Here is a 17180-nt window from a genome sequence, read left to right on the forward strand (position 1 = left end):
ACTGCGCCCCCCAGCCCACCAACCTTGTATTATTGTAATGTCTGATTATTGCTGTCCCACAAATGTCGTCTGGAACACCCTATTTCTCAACAATTTTCCGAAGGCCAGGGCTGCGCCTGCCTAGCCCTCCAACTTTGTATTATTGTGATGTCTGATTATAATTACTGTCCTACAAATTTCTTTAATGTCAAATGTCGTCTAAAACACATAATTTCTCAAAAATTTTCTGATTGGCTGCGCCCCCCCCCCCCTCCCTAGCCAACCAACTTTATATTATTGTGATGTCTCAGGATTATTACTGCCCTACTAATTTCTTTAATGCCAAATGTCGTCTAAAACACATTATTTCTCAAAAATTTTCTGGGGGGCTGCGCCCCCCCCCCCCCGGCCCCCCAACTTTATATTATTGTGATGTCTGATTATTACTATCCCCAAATTTCTTTAATGCCAAATGCCGTTTTAATCACCCTATTTCTCAAAAATTTTCCTGGGGGTTCGCTCCCCTAGCCCACCAACTTTATATTATTCTGATGTATGATTATTGCTCTCCTACAAATTTCTTTAATGCCAAATGTCGTCTAAAACACATAATTTCTCAAAAATTTTCTGGGGGGCTGCGCCTTCCCCCCTCCCTAGCCAACCAAAGGAGCTTCGCCCCGGCTACGTGTCGTGTCGGGCTACGTGCCGAGAATCGAAAAAACTTAATCTTTAAATGAATAACGGAACCTTCATTATGAAGTTACGAGATGATAATATAATTGGGAGGCAAAGTGGGTATCGGGCTTGGGGCTCATAATGCGCAAAATTTGGCCGCTGTCGAGTGGGTCTGCCTAAAATTCACAGATCTAGCTATGGGTCTGAGACATTTGTAAAAAAAAAACCTTACCCAAATGATAGCAAAAAAAATAAATCGACTAAATTGAGCCAATGAATGTATAGTTACAACTGTCTCTGCGGATATTGTGCCATATACATGTTGTTGGTTTAATGATTCTTTGTGCTGCAGGTTGTAGTCTATTGCTTTTATACTAGTTTCTGACAACTTTAACGAACTAAACTTGAAGATTATATATATATCATGTCAAACAATTTTCATTGTTGAAAGTTGTTTTTCTCGTTGACTGTTCAAAAACAGAACTTGGTTTAGCCACAAAAATAAATCGATGGGAAGACGAAAATCGCAAGTGCGATTTAATCCTTATTCAAAACAGCGATGCAAAAAGGCAATATACTATATAACAATATTTTTATTAAAATCATTTCGTTGAATCGCTTTGTAAGCCGTTACGTTACAAGTTGTCCTGACATTAACCCGACCCCATCTTCAGGACCCTACCTTAGAACACGACATTTACATCAGCTACTGTCCTGACAACTGCAGTGGAGGCAGTGCCTTTACCAGCCGTTATCATGATCCCAACCAGATAGCGGCAGTTCTCTCCAAGACTTTTAAACCCTGGGTAGCTAGTGTGTGTCTCGGACCTTCTCACTCTGGAGACTTTTACGAGGACAGAGCTTTACATCTCAAGAAAGTCAAGGTTTGATTTTTGAAGTTTCAACGGTTTAACAGTTATACTTATAATTTAAAAAATGAATTTTACTGTTTATTAATAAGTTTGATACAATTTGGAAACACATTTTCAAACGAGAGTAATTTACAGATTTTTACAGATTTTTTTGGAATTGTAACACAAAATATCGACAGTCTTCGGATTTTTCTATCAAATCACAACAAAGAAATTAATCAATACCCTCAAAACGTATTATAAATGCTAGAATTTAATAAAAATTCTATCGTTATTTTGTGAATTATGAAAGTCGAAACTAGTTAGGTGATTTTGAAACATATCCAGGTTTTTGTGGCACTGATATCACCGGAGTACTCGAACAGCGATCAGTGTAAGATGGAATACCAGTTTGCGCTTCTGTCCCTCAAGAAACCTGTCTTACCTGTGATTATAGGACCCGGCAAAATTAACGATACTATAGGTAAGATTCAGGCAGTTGCAACATAAGCACATAATATATTGTGATTTAAAAGTGCATTTTTAATTATCTGGGACAATTTTTGTTTTTGCTGATTTAATGTTCAAGCAAATAAAGAACATTAAGTGAAAAGTCGATAAAATGACAACACTACAATAACAAATCTTGAATTATTAACTCTGTAATAAATTCTAAATTTACTGTAATACATCTTGAAAACATTTAATTCTTTGTTTGTGGTAAATCGGGGTTTTTCCCCAAACTCAGCGTAAATCGGGGTTTTACTGTAGTTTCTAATTACAAGAGGTGAAGGATCCTAAAAGGCCAGCCTAAAACTTCACTTCACAAGTGTACAGGAATACTCATTAGTTGTTATTCTACACTTAATTAAGGCTGCCCGTTCAATTGCCTGAGTCAACCTGACCAGATTCAAACGAGGGTTGACTCACTTTCATTATAATGTTATATCTTGTATTATTATACAAACCAGCCCTTACTGAACATTCACGACGCTCACTGGCAATGTAGCGTTGAGATTAGAGCCCACTACCTCTTCGGTAGTGCTACTACCACTACCTCTCGGTTGAGAAGTAGTTTTATCAGAAGGCTGACTGCTCTATCAACCTTTATTTAACTTGAACTCGGAAGGATGCAATTGTTTAATTACGCTCTATGGTCCATCAGTTGTTAGTTCAACGTCTCAATCTCATTTTAATCAAGTCAGCTGGATAGTGAAAATATCATTGCTGTCTTTTATTTAAATAAAATTGTACGTGATAAAGAAATCGTCGAGGTGTGGCTCGGATCCATTGTGAAGTGCTGTTTTCGTCAGGAATTTAGGGCGTGTGGGTATTGTCTTAATTATTCGTATGACGATAGTCGGATTGCGGCGATTCAACTGACAAATATGATGGCATTTAAGGATACATTCTTTCATACATTGTAAGAAGTCTGTCACTAAAAACATTTTATATATGGTTTTAATGCTGAAATCTATAGGATATGTTTAATTCAATAAGCCAAAGAAATTGATAACAAAGCTAAGCTAAAAAGAACAATAATTTTTGCATCTAGACAACTTATCAGATTACGGGACAAACAAAGGTTCAAGATGCAGCACTGCAGATTTTAAATTTTCAATCCAAGAACAGATTGATATTACAAAATTCCAGAATAAATTAATAAGAAACAATCGCAGCGTACCTACCAATCTTAAAATTCAATAAAGTGTATCCACTGTACAAAATATAGTACGTGAAAACTGTCAAATAAGGTCTCTGAATTTGTTGACAGATACTAATGTAGTGGCAATCTCTCCTACTGATAGTGATCTTTTGCGGTCTGCTAGTTTATCTCGTATTTCCTGTCTCCTCGTAATAGAGAATCGTCGATCGAGATCGTCGAATGACAAAAATTTAGGGAGTTCCCTCTTTGGAGCAACCTTCTTTTCTGGATTTTCTGTGACAGCAGCTGCCGGTGTAGCAGCTTGAGCTACTGTTCCTCCATTCAGTCTCTGAAATAATTAAATTGATTAATAACTAATAAGTGTTCCAGTGGCTAGATAAGATTAATTCGTGAATTTTAGAAATTGGAATTATGGTTTTCTCGGGACTTTTTTACAGTTTCGAAGAGTATAATTATTATGATAATAACATGCTGATATGAGTGTTTGAAATCTAATTCGTTTGTTCTCTCACTAAAATTCTGAAACGTCAGAACACGATTTATGCTCCAGACGTGACTGGAGCACTACTTTTACTTAGCATGACGTTATAATCTAATTGGAAGGCAGACTTACTTAAAAGAAATACGACTTATTGTTTTATAATTATTTACACACCTGGACTTGGTCTCAAGTCGCGGTGTCATAAAATCGGAAGTTCCAATGGTGACATGGTATAATTTGTTAAACCTTTACAACAGCTTAGTAACACTGGAGCCAGCTGACGTAACTGTTAATTTCCTCACGAGACTCAAATATGCAGTTTGAATTCTTACCATACTCTTTATTGTCTGGCACAATCTATATTCAACAGTTGAATGAGCGTGACTGAGAGAAATTTGATGGGAATGTTCAGTCTCATGTACTGACGTACTGCGAGATTCTAAAACACGATTTTACCCAGGCTCTGCTATTGCCTACGTCATTCCATATTTGTCAAATATACAAAGATTTGAATAAATAACTTACCGGGCATGCAGCAGTTGATTTTCCTTCTCTCATCTTGTCAAACTCCTCCTTCATAGCTGGTAGCAGACCGTATCTAAAAGCTTTATCCAACAAATTATAAGTAGTCATAACGTCAGGATACTGTCTCCCTGCCCATACGAGGTAAAATTTGAATTCGGACCAATCTATCATTCCATCTCCATCCATATCAAGAACTCTCAAGCCCATCTGGATTTCTCTGCCTCTAGCACAACTGATGAAACTGGACATGAACCCAAAATAAAAGTTATCATAAGTCAGCTTATCGTCGATGTCATCATCTCTGCCATCCCAAATGTCCCATTTAACTTTAATTTCTTCAATTAGCTTATCAATATGTTTTGCATTTTTCAGACCTTTGTCAACTATTGCCGCAATTGCCGGTGTCATTTTGCCACCCGATAGATTAAACAGAATTGCTAATCCCACTGAACTATTGTACTCTTCTTTCCTTCCTTCCTTTGCATTTTCTAATATTTTCTTCCTCATACGTTCCCCTATTTCACTTGTAAACTGAGGCTCGTCTCCAAACAGTTCTCTAAGCTTTGTAATAATCATGTCTCCAGATGCCATGGGGGTCACTCGAATTGTTCTCTTCAGTCCAAGAAATTCAGCCATTTCGAAGCCGTTGCAAACAGTAGGGTCGTTGTCCATTGCGCCAAATATGCTGCCAAAAAGCATGTCGAGAGCTCGATCTCCATAAATTGGCTGCTTGGCATCCGGTGGTGCACCAGTTGTTATCTCTGTTACCTTGATAGCAGCATCTCTTAAATACTTGCAATTGTATTGTTTTTGAACTGCTGTGTTACCTAGACGGATCATGTTCAGTATGGTAGTGCAGGAATCCGCATGCCCCAGTGCTGCTCCCTCTATGCAAACCGCGCACCATATCCCTGTTGCTCCAGCTGCTAAAACTGCTAAGTTTGTTGCATGCATGAGACCCCACTGCTCATGCACGTGGAATATAAACTGTCCGTCTGCCCACCCATTTCTTTCCATTTCAGTTCTCACTGCTCTTGTCCAAGCAGCTAGATGTTCCATCAGGTTTCTGCCCATGTCTTCATACGCGATTCCTGTAATCCTTTCGTGGGCGGGTAATTTGCACAGAAAGTTAACAAGATGCCACATTCGCTCTGGATGATTATACATTGTGAGTCCAAAGTCTCGCACATTTATGAATATCATAGCATTCTCCGATAAATTGCTCCGAACCCAATCAATTTTCTTCTTCATGTAGTTGCAAAGTTTCTTCATATTGAAACGTTCATAGTCTATTCTAAAGTCTGATAAGTCGCACTCGAGAAAGACATTTTGTAAACCAAATTTCTTACATTTTATAAGACCAATTGATAGATCAGGCTCGGGAACTTGTTTACTTGATATCTTATCCCACGCGTCACAAAATGTAAAAGCTCCTGATAGATCCTGTCCTTCATCAATCATTTCCTGAAGAAACACCTCTCCGATACGTTGGTCAGCCGTGAACGATTCTATAAAGTAGTATTTAAACCCACACTTTTTGATTTCTTCGTATATGTCACGTTTATTCTGCACAGTATGGGAGACTATGGATGCGACTGTTGTTTCTCTTAAAGAGTTGTCCAAAACAAACAGCTCCATGTCTTTAAGTCTATCCAGCCTGCTTTGGTAATTAGCTAATTGCGCCTTGACATCATAGGTAAACAGTTCTTTTCCAGTACTTTTAATCTTAGTCTTTTTCTTGAAGGACTTCTTTAGCTTGCTTAACCGGGAAATCATATTCGATAGCTTAAATCTGAAATAACACCGCTAGTCTTTGATCGTGAAAAAATGTAAAATAAGCAAGAGCTACTGTAATTACGATTCGCATTATCAAGCACGTGTTATTCTGGCACAAAACATTGCCAAGAAGTATTATGGATGTCGAAGGGTTACATCGCCATGCAAATAAAATGAAATTAAACAACTCAATTTAAGTTTTCATTTTAAGTAGTGTTTAGTAATAGTAGGGGCATCACGGCTCTCGACAGACAAAGTGAAACAAAGCAAATGATTGGTGAAAACCAAATGAAAATAATCGACGTTCGGGCAGTCGGCACTCATTCACATTTTACTAAGATTAATGAATTATGAATAACAAGGGTCTCACTTAATAAGGCGAGCCAAATTATAGGAACTATAAATAATAACTATAACAAGCTTGCTATTAACATCATCAGCATGTAAAGTGGTCTACGTTTTTGGACACACGATGTTTGGTTATGCGACCCGCTAATTAATGAACAATCGGAGGAAGAAAACAAAAACTGACGAATTCTGCGGTAATCTTGCATAAAAGGGCGAGGTTTGATGCCTATAGAAACGATAACAAATATAGAAAGAATCTTGATTGATCAAATTAGTGCACACAAAAAATGAAGGCACCACATAAAACTGAGCCGTATATCTAATCCGAGCTTTTCATTTAGAATAGAACGAACTTCCTTCATACTCTACATATTATATTGAGTTGTAAGAATAGCTTGATTAAAATACCATAACACTGTTTGCGTCTTTTATTTCAAACTGAGAGATGTTCGAACAAAGAAGGATATTTTGTCCATCTTTTGTTTATTGGTGTATTGTTCGGTTACGCCATTTTTTAGTCACATAGTCCATTCTTCCAACGATCGTAAGACAATTATACCCGGTGCAGACTAAGTTGACACAAAAGGTTGATCTAGAGAAAGACCGGATCTGATCGGAGAAGCTACAATCAGATGGCTTATCTGGAGTTATTATTCGGTTTTACGTATCGCGATACTTAGTGTCAAGTGCACATTGTTTTTTTATTTCTTAAATATTTTGCTTCAAATTAAATATTATGTGCTGGGCGTGGGCGGAAATTTTCACATTCCTGATATTTTATATTTTCAGAATCATATATTGAGCAAGACGGCCGGATACCCTTTAAAATGGACAGTCCCGTAAGAAATGAAGCAGAGTTTAATGAGCGGATGGAATATTTAGCAGATGCTATAAAGAAGATGATAAGTTCAGTTAATACTGATAGAGAAACTCAGCGGCTCCATCATCTTAATATAACGGAGGAACCCAGAGGTTAGTTTCTCAGATTATTCTTTTCCATTCAATAGCGCAATAGCTTTAAATTTGTACGTTTATGAGTAGGGGTCCGGACTCTACGGCGGCACCGTACAAAACAGGACTCTACGGCGTGGAGACGTGAAAAAACAGGATTCACGGCGGTCACAAACCAATTTTCGATAAAAATAGAACTAATTTCATATTTAACTAGGGTGCCCGACGCCCTTGGTCACGGGGAATGTTCTTTGAAAGTCAGTTTTTACCACATGTCAAGAAACACCCATTCCGACCTAAGATACAGAGAGGAGAAATGTAACACTGACATGATAATATCATGAACGGTTGCAGTTCAAATCACTTTTATAATATAACATTTCAAACAGTTTTCTTCACTTCTTTTTCATTTTCATTTAATTTTTATAAAATCAAATAGCAATAAAATTCTATTGTTCTGCTATGAAATATTGTGACAAACTGGACATGGAAGTAAGTCTATCCTTACATCTTGACTATAAGATAGAGCAGGTTTGTAATTAATATTGCGAGGTCCAATTGAGCGACTCTGGTATTAGACTCCAGCACTGATTTATCACCTGAAATAAATGTTCGTAAATATCTTGATAGCTTATAAGCTTACCACTTATCATTATACAGTTTGTTCTAGATTTTTGTTGTAAATTATAAAGGGATCTTTTCGCGACAGCAAATTGTACTGCACATCAGACACGATTATAAAAGTTTCCCAAATTCGAAGTCCTGCACACACCAAAGGTTACTACAGACAGTCGTTCGAGTTTAAAATACAATTGCTAATTAATTTTGTCTTCTGTTTGTTACTTAACAATTCTCAGTCTGTTTACTTCCCTGTATACTTGAACCCATTACCTCCTAGGATCTACTAACGAGGGAACCTAAAGTAAGAATAAAATTTTAAGGAAAATTTCATTTAGAAAGAAACTTAAAGTAAGAATAAAAGTTGAAGGAAAATTTCATTTAGAAAGAAACTTCATGCCTACAACCTAAACATCTAGTTCCAATCTCTGCTGACCAGTGACCAGTGACTAATTGCAGTGATGCACGTAAGTCGTAGTACTTACTAAAAACCTCTGTAAGCACAATTGGTTGGACTAACGATACATCTGATACACAGCCAAAACTTATAACAAACCACGCTCTGCAAGCGTCTAAACTCCTGAACTTACCCTGTCTGGGTAAAGTGGGTATCGGCATCTGGGAATCGGTAAACATGCGGTCTGCATAACAACCTATTTGTGTTATATTTGTGTTACGGTATTGGATAATTCAGTGTAATTAATTCTCCATATGATTACAAATTATTGTTTTTTTTTTAATGTGGCATCTCGTTTCGCCCCTAAAAGGTTTAAATAAATGCTCAGCATTAAAATTATTTGATTTAAATCAATAACTTAGTGGTATCTACTTTTTACCAAAAACTCAAAAAGTCCGTCAGGAGGTCAGGGAACATCGGATCATTGTTTTGATACTTGACATGAAATTTAAATTCACGGAATTCTGGCGCAGTTTTTGATGCACCCAAACGTTTGCTCAGCCAACCGCAACCGTAATAAAATGACCTCATAATATATTACAGAGGTAATTCATTTAATGTAGTTTGAGGAGTCCTCACGTCCGAAAATGGCGTTTCTCTTGTCGCTAATATGACGTGATCTTATACACGAGAAATTTCATCTATTACATCTTACAATGGCATGGAAAAATAAATATTACCTAACAATGGGAGAACTTTTCGGCAGTAAACAGTGGGATCTGCGGCACTTCCAGTCCAGATGATTTGTCGGTTAGTTGACATTGAGCTCCATGGTCCTGTGTGGGTGTAGTAAGATGCTGCATTCCAGTTTTCTCCTTCAACAAAGTCCTCATTCTCCCACCCATCATCAGCCGTTCCAAGAGTCGTCAGTCACAAGAACATCATCCCCTGCCATATCTTGAACGGTGGCCACGATCCCGTAATCTCCTCGTTCTCTCTTTACGCATTTGATCCCAAGCACCCGAGTGGTTGCAGGAATGTCAAGAGTCTGAGTAGACGTCTCCCCATCTACATTTTTCCGGACTCCATCAACCCATAGTTCCATACGATCGGCACAGTTTGCCTTCATCGTGTAATCTAAAATTAAATTTCGGAATAAGATTAGCTAGTTATTGGTTAAGAGATTCAATTACAAGCAAATGCTCAATTTGCTCATCGCTCGATTCGCGAAAGATTGTTAGGAAAGTTGATTTTTTTAATTTAGCCGAGTTACGACCATTTTAAAATCTGGCATATACGTGATCTCGGCTTTTAATCAGTGATACTGATCCCGTCACTCAATCAATGCCCATACCCTGTTCGGCAATCGGCTCACATGCACTGCATTATAATGCCCGGCAAATTTTAGAATTTGGCCGCCAAATTTTTTTAAAGGCCTAACTCAAAATTCTGTCCCAAAACTTAAGGTCATGAGACAATTCTACGTTGATTCTGAAAATTTCGTGAAAAAATATTGAAACCCTATTGAGTTCTATTGTTTTGAGCGAAGTCAGTTTTGCAAATATCGCGAACTGAGATATGGGCGATTTTGTTCATTTTTTGCGATTATTTGAACACAGAATCCACAGTTAGGTAGATATTGAGCTGATAATCATAGAGAATGTGTAGTTTAGGCTTACCTTTCATATAAATTTAGTTTCATTCAAAAATATTGATATTTAACTAATTTATGGGCCAAAATCGATCAAATTTAGTGCGTATGCCCAAATATGGGCATATAGTTTTTAGCTCATAACTCAGTCATTTTTTGTCCAATCTTGATGAAACTTCATATACGAGTTCAGGGGACCACTAGCTACAAGTAGAGCACCTAAAATCTGGGTTTTGGGCATGTTCAGGGTATTTGGCTAAATTGGGCCTGATTTGGACCAAATATGGGCGTGGCTGCCCCGCGGGCACCGTTTGGCGGTTGGGGTCCGGGACCCCCTCAAAAGTTTGGTCACTGGTCCTAGTTTGTTGGTCAACTGCTATCTCGAAACCAAGTTTCACAAAAAAATCAGGGTGAACCCCCCCCCCCCCCCTTCATCACAGAAACATTTACCTTCGCTACATGTAGTTAATATCCTAGTAGTCCAGTTACTCTTTGTTGTGATGTAGGTAGTGCCCACCAAAAAGCACTCTCGGTTTTCCCAAAAGATGGGACTCACGGCTATTCCTTCACAGCGGGGAGTATCATCACACCACTCCCGACAACGCTCGAAACTCAAGAACTGTCTCTGTCCTAATTTCTTGGAGTCGGGGAAATTTCCAACATTCTGTTGGTAGCCTGAGTAACATCCTGAATGTTGTTATTACGGTATTAGATGATTTAGGGTATTCAACATTCCCGGGTAGGAACGTTCTCAGCCAGTATTTTGTGTGGAATCTGTGGTAAACTGTGACCAATCCAAAAAGTAGCAAGGTACCAGGTGATGTGACTTGAAAATGGCTGTGTTTAAAAAAATGTATTATCTAAATCTTGACCAATTAACCCAGTTTTTCTTACTTGGACGACAGGGAGTCGTTCGGCCAGCAGCTACATTCCGGCCAGTAGTTGCATTCCGGGATTCCCCAGGTTCTGTCACTGGGATCCATGTGGCGGACACTGAAGGTTAGACCGTTGTTAGCATTAGCCCGGTTTACATGTTGGTGACATTAAGGCCACAGGGGTGGTCCGAATTTAAACCTATCCATGGGTCTCTAATCAACATCAACAGAACTAGTATATGCCCTGAGATCAGTCAACAACATTTATATCGAGCTCCACAACATATTATCTCAAAATCTCAAAATTGACCTCGGACCACCCGATAAGTCATCGATATACTTTGAGAATCTGCTTTATGTTAGGTAATTTCAACTTAAAGCAATTGAAAAAAAAACAACATTAAAATCAAATAATTGTACTCACCTAGTGCGATAAGAGCCTTTAATAGGCACGCTATGAGAAGAAACTTCATGTTGTTCTGATGCTTTAAAAAATTTGTAGTGGTATGGCCTGAACATCAATAAAAAATAAAATTCAATATTGCTATAATAATATTATCTTAGTTTTAGTGGACGGTGGATTTTGACGTATTGAACGCACGTTTCAGTCATTTTTTAGTGAACGTTATTGAACGTTAGTGAACGTCAGTGATTATCAAAAACAAAAATTCCTGAAAACAAAATGTTTGAAATCTTGATTTCCCCAAATGATAATTATTAATTTTCCCAGACTGATACAAAATGAAGCAATCCTATTTCTGTGCACAGATTTCTAACGTTCAGAATGGAGATGTGTTCTAGTGAACGCATGTACAGTAAATGTTTAGTGAACGTTCTGTAGGCGCACTACAACTAAGAATATTATACTGGGAGCGCGAACGAAAACTCCTTTGCGACGATTATGCATTATATGGTCACAGGTCACGAGTGCGATACCCCCTATTGACAATTTTCAATTTCAATATCTTCCTCGATGTTAGTCGTCGCCTTGCGCTTTCTGCTCTTTGTATGACCGTTATCACATGTTTATGCCCTCTTGTATTCTTGTTCGTAGCCAACATGAATTGTTCTGCAATCTGGCGCCCTCGTACTACTATCGCGGAATAAGCCAATAGCTCTTCATGAATTTAGTATAAAATCGCTATTAGTTTGTAGCTTTCACAATTGATTACTATTACATTAAAATAACACTAAAGACTAGTCTAGAAATGAGACTTTATTCCATTTTTTCACAGCTGGTGTTGGAAATGGGCCCCCGTCCTACGAACAAGCCCTAACACAGGAACAGAGCCGCGTGGTAGAAGATATCAGAGAACGAGTACCGCAAGTCGGGGATCGTGTGATAGCGCACTGGCTGCAACACAGCTACTTTACAGCTAAGATTGTCAAGTATATTAAGAGCTCCATGAAGTTCGAGATCAGATGGGATGATCAGGATGAGAGTGGCAGATTCCCGGTAAGTTTCTCAACTCGTTCATCATGTGAATATTAACAAGCCTACTGAAATCATTATTATAAGTCAAGACAATTCCATTTCTGTTTTTACTCTTTCCCTGTCAACGTCATTTAATTTCCCAGATAACTATGAATACAATATTTGTCAGGATGTGACCATGGTAGCTCTAGACAAGGTTCCTGAAAGATGGGAAGTTTCCGTCGGTTCCAGGGTCTTCTTTCCTCAAGGTGAGCTCGTCATTCTAATACACATTGTCTTAGGAAATACATTTAGTTAACTTGATTTAAGATTTACCATCTATACTAGGCTAGTTCAACTGTGTTCCCTGAACTTCTGAAGTCGTAAGTGTATGAATTGTTCATGTGGCTGCGACCGAAATGATCTATCTACTCTCCAGATAGATCCAGACTACTTTTTTATCGACAAATATTAAACTGTACATCATAAGTTTTCATGTAGATATGATAACGACGTATCTCGAGGCGACCTGCTTGTGATCAGACTAGTTTCCATCCACAAGAGATTATCACGTCAATAAATGTATTTAATTGTACAAAAAGTATTACATTATAATATATTTTATTATATTATTGCTCACCATTGTTCATGCAGTGATCGTTATAAATCAAGTTGAAGTTGAGTATTAACTATTATCGAAATATTTGTTTTTCGTTTCATTCAACTTACCAGCTGCTGCCAGTTACTAGTGACAACAATCAACTTTCACTAGATCTTTATAAATCTTCTTCTCAGTTCCTCTAGATCATCGTAAATTTAGGTTATTTTTGGGCTCGCCTCTCACCGAGTACTACGTAAATTGTATGGTTCAGTGGTTCCTTTGTAATGCCCTCCCTTGTGCCCTGGTGATATGATGTAACCTGGTACTACTATAGACTAGTGTACTGATCCTTACAATGGTCCTTACAATCGGCCCCTTTTAACGTGCTAGCATGCCTAACATACCCACGTGTCTGTCCTTTGTATGTCTAGCAGTAAACACAGTTTTAAATATCAAATCGTTTTGCTGTTAGTCCCACCCTCTCCTGGCATTGGTACCTCTTTATGCTAATTAGGTAGTTAGGTCGACTTTGTTGTGTTGTTTTCGGTTGTCAAGAGGTCTATAATTGTGTGGGAACATTGAATTATGTAATAGTCTGAGTAGTTAGAGTCAAGATCATTTTCCAGTTGCTAAGCAACGGAGTAACCACACCAACAACGCTGAGTGTTGTACAGCTATGATGACGTATTAGTGGTATTGTCGGTAGTTAGGTCATTTCTGGTTTACATTCTGTGATTTGGTCCTTGTATCTGCAATTCTAATAATAGCTTAATAGTCCTCATTCCAATACTAAGTATCGATCAATATTTTTAATCAATAATAATATATTAATTCAATATCATTATTATTTCACGACAGTAACTCAAGATTGCTTGATAATAGAGGCTGTTATATTGTCACTTAATAAAGGAGTTGATTTGCAGCTACTAATTCTGGCCTTGACCGGTGACCAATATTCATGGTTTGTTGTGTATGCTTAGAAATAATTTAAAATACACCTACTTTTTACATGTCTTAGTACATTTACATATTGTTTACATTTACATTTTTACAATATGTTTTCGTACATTCCAACCTGAACCCGATGATCTTTACCTAGTGCTATTTGTATCCAGTGTGTTACCAGGGCTCTCGATATCTACTCTCTCTCTCCCTTGCTCTCTCTCTCTCTCCCTTGCTCTCCTGTATAAAACCGATTATGTAATAGAGTTAACCGCTCATTTCCCTGCTACGTGTCAGTAGCCTGTAAGCCTGGAGAACATGTTTCGTGAAACCTACAGACGCACGCAACCAGTTCGTTTTATTTGTATACTAGGTGCTACTAACGTAGGAACTTTCGTGTAGTTTTTAGATACAATTTTATTATTGAGATTATTATTTTAACATGACTTAGTTCTGTTATATAATGTGAAGGAAGTGTATTATATAGTGAGGGTGAAGGAAGTGTGTGTGTGTGTGTGTGTGTGTGTGTGCGTGAGTGGTCAGCAGGCCATTGCTCCTACATTTTACAAAGTTCGAACAATAATAATCTTTTGATCGCACGCATAAGTCTTAGTTACGGACAAATTTTGGGTGAATTTCGTGACCTGACAATTGACATATTATCCCCTATTATTTTGTATGCTATTGTAAATCAAGCATTACCCAGTGTTATAGTCGTTGCTAGGAGCCTCAGTCACATAGCAACGACTTAGCCTAAACAGACGTCAGATCTCTAAGCTTATAGCCTCATTGCATATCAGAGGTACCACAACCGGTGAACAGTGATCCTTGTTACTAAGGCCCTTGTTACTAAGGCCCTGTTTTAAAGAGCCGTGTAATAGTGATATCATGTAATTACTGGTTGCTATGTACTGCCCGGTATCTACTGTGTTGAGATTTTACACAGGATTGCAGTGTCAGTAGTAGGTACCGTGTTTAATACTGTAAACTAAGTTAACACGTAACCGTAGAGTGTAGATGTAAGTGAAGCGTCTCAAAATAAGGTTAGGATGTTACCTGATCCCAAGATAGAGACATGGTATTGGAACAGGTGTGGTACCTCTATTTCTAACTTTGGCTTTTAGTAATTTAGTTTTTTTTGTGCGAGAATTTAGCCAGTACCCACACGGGCAGTGTTATCACGTGACAGCTCTTGAGTATTCGTGAGACTTGGTCAGAGTTTGTCAGTTTGTTGTCTTGGAGAAGCATGCCGGAACTAATGTTAATTAACTAATCAATACAGTATTATCTATTTATTCTAGATCTAGTTTCTAACTATCTTATATCAACCATAATTACCACTATAGCAGCGTGGTTTAAGTTGGTTACGCTAACAGGGCCGTTAGGGCCCGTTACCATGAATTTCAGACTAGCCAATATTCTGGACAACGACAGGAATGTTTTCGTAAGTGCACGGGTGTGCAGTTCCCATGAACATGTTTTCTTTTACTTCAATCAAAACATGTTTTGTTTATTTACCAAGTCGACATACTCCTCATTTTCAGCACGTATTGCTAATGTACTAGTATACCACATATTATACACTGTTCCATTTTACCTTTGTTAGTACGTATGTACGTGCTCTCGAGAAGTCATAAAATCCTTTTCTCGGACATGATCCCCTAAACGCTGATAATTCCATCAATAATTATTCGTTTCTTGCCTGCTTAAAAAACCCATTACCCAATAATTGCTTGATTCTTATTGCATGACAGTTTCTTTATTAAAGTAGATACACTTGAAAGTGGAGGTGTACAGCTTCTGCAACAGTTTCATCATACTTGCTACCTTATATTACATACATGCGATCAGGACATTGTAGTGTTGTTCTTGACTTCTAGCAAACAAACATTCTATCACAATATATCTGTTCCGTTTCATATTCTTTCTCATTTTTCAGTGTTCTTAATATATATGTATATAATTTCTGTACCTTTGTCGCTCGCCAGTCAACGTATTCGGGATTTATTTTTTCTTCTATTGAGTTTTACTTTATCTTTCAATAAATATCCTTCAATTTTTACTATTCCAGGTCAAGTTTTATATGGGATTCTTCTCTGATTTATTTAAGCGAAAATCGCCCTGCCCTCAAAGCAAGAACTCTGTTGTCCCCGAAGAGCCACGCAATCCCAAGACAGACGGAAATGGGGAGACAAACGGACATGTGGAGACAGATGGCCCAAATTCTGCTCCTACAATGGAAGGGTTCGTCTCCGAAGTAAAGGGTCTGATTGATGAGAGAAATAAGAAACTTGATAGATTGAAATACATGGAGATATTTGTTCTGGACAATTCGCTGAGAGAAACTACTGTAGCGTCGGTTAGAGCACATACAGTGGAAAGTAAACGAGCTATCTTTGAGGAAATCAAGAAATGCGGGTTCAAATACTACATCATCGAATGTTTTTCGGCTGAGACTAGAATTGGTGACCTCTTCGTCGAAGAGCTCATCGCAGCCAAAGAAGACCTCTCGGGAGCCTTTGCTTTTTCTGAGATGTGGGATAAAGTTGTAGATTGGGTGCCACTGCCAGACATTCCGATTGGTCTTCAAAAATGTAAAAAATATGGAATAAACAACGTCATGATCGAGTTTGACCTTATGTACCACAAAATTGACTACACAAAATTTAACATGAACGAAGTCTGCAAATTCATCAAAGGGAAAATTGATTGGATCCGGGCCAATTTATCACCAGACTCCATGATATTTGTGAATTTCAGAGATTTCAGCAACACAATGACTCATAGACCTGACAGAATCTGGCATGTGTTGAACTACCTAGCTAGCCTTCCTGCAAATGAAAGGGTAACTGGCATTGCTTACGAAGACATGGGTAAAACCTTAATGGATCACTTAGCTGCCTGGACCAAAGCAGTGCGAAACGAAATGGACAGATGTGGATGGCAGGACGGACAGTTCATATTCCACGTTCATGAACAGTGGGGTATGATGCACGCTACCAACCTAGAGTGTCTCGCTAGTGGAGCTACAGGGGTGTGGTGTGGGGTGTGCACTGAGGGAGCAGCACTGGGACATGCTGATTCTTGTACCACCCTCATGAACATGATCAGGCTGGGTAACCAAGCAGTTCAGAAACAATTCAATTGCAAGTATCTCAGAGAAGCAGCTATAAAGGTGACCGAGATAGCGAGTGGTGCCAGCCCTGATCCGAGGAAGCCTATCTACGGGGACAGAGCGCTGGACATGCTGTTTGGGGGTGTCTTTGCAGCGATGGATGATGATCCCACTATATGTGAAGGGTTCGACATGGCAGAATTCTTGGGGGTGGAACGAGTTGTGAGGATCACAACCATGGCATCAGGTGAAATGATAATCCTGAAGATGAAAGAGCTGTTTGAAGATGACCCTCAGTTTACAGAAGAACTGGGC

At 38.4% G+C, this 17180-nt stretch overlaps 4 protein-coding genes across 5 annotated transcripts in view; 2 read left to right on the top strand and 2 right to left on the bottom strand.

Moving 5' to 3' along the window:
- LOC134812251 (2-oxoisovalerate dehydrogenase subunit beta, mitochondrial-like) overlaps positions 1 to 12802 on the bottom strand; it is a 704467-nt gene extending 691665 nt beyond the window's left edge. Inside the window, exon 1 of the mRNA XM_063819525.1 lies at positions 12780 to 12802. The gene's annotated coding sequence lies outside the window, so the exon portion shown is untranslated. The remainder of the gene's footprint in view (positions 1 to 12779) is intronic.
- Positions 1 to 17180, top strand: part of LOC134812255 (sorting nexin-12-like) — a 73769-nt gene that overhangs the window by 12652 nt on the left and 43937 nt on the right. The gene's annotated exons all lie outside the window — the stretch shown is intronic.
- LOC134812246 (uncharacterized) overlaps positions 1 to 17180 on the top strand; it is a 34270-nt gene that overhangs the window by 5554 nt on the left and 11536 nt on the right. For both annotated transcript variants that reach the window (XM_063819519.1, XM_063819520.1), the window contains 5 exons: positions 1329 to 1538; positions 1854 to 1989; positions 7091 to 7273; positions 12029 to 12249; positions 12398 to 12476. In XM_063819519.1, coding sequence (XP_063675589.1) covers positions 1329 to 1538; positions 1854 to 1989; positions 7091 to 7273; positions 12029 to 12249; positions 12398 to 12476 — 829 coding nt within the window. The remainder of the gene's footprint in view (positions 1 to 1328; positions 1539 to 1853; positions 1990 to 7090; positions 7274 to 12028; positions 12250 to 12397; positions 12477 to 17180) is intronic.
- On the bottom strand, positions 3159 to 5965 carry LOC134812236 (uncharacterized). The gene is made up of 2 exons (XM_063819503.1): positions 4178 to 5965; positions 3159 to 3499 (listed from the first exon to the last, which is right to left on the bottom strand). The coding sequence occupies exons 1-2, from the start codon at positions 5951 to 5953 to the stop codon at positions 3251 to 3253; spliced, it is 2025 nt and encodes a 674-aa protein (XP_063675573.1). The 5' UTR covers positions 5954 to 5965; the 3' UTR covers positions 3159 to 3250.

Source organism: Bolinopsis microptera, chromosome 3 (genome assembly GCF_026151205.1).
Source record: "Bolinopsis microptera isolate Bmic1 chromosome 3, MBARI_Bmic_1.0, whole genome shotgun sequence".
NCBI lineage: Eukaryota > Metazoa > Ctenophora > Tentaculata > Lobata > Bolinopsidae > Bolinopsis > Bolinopsis microptera.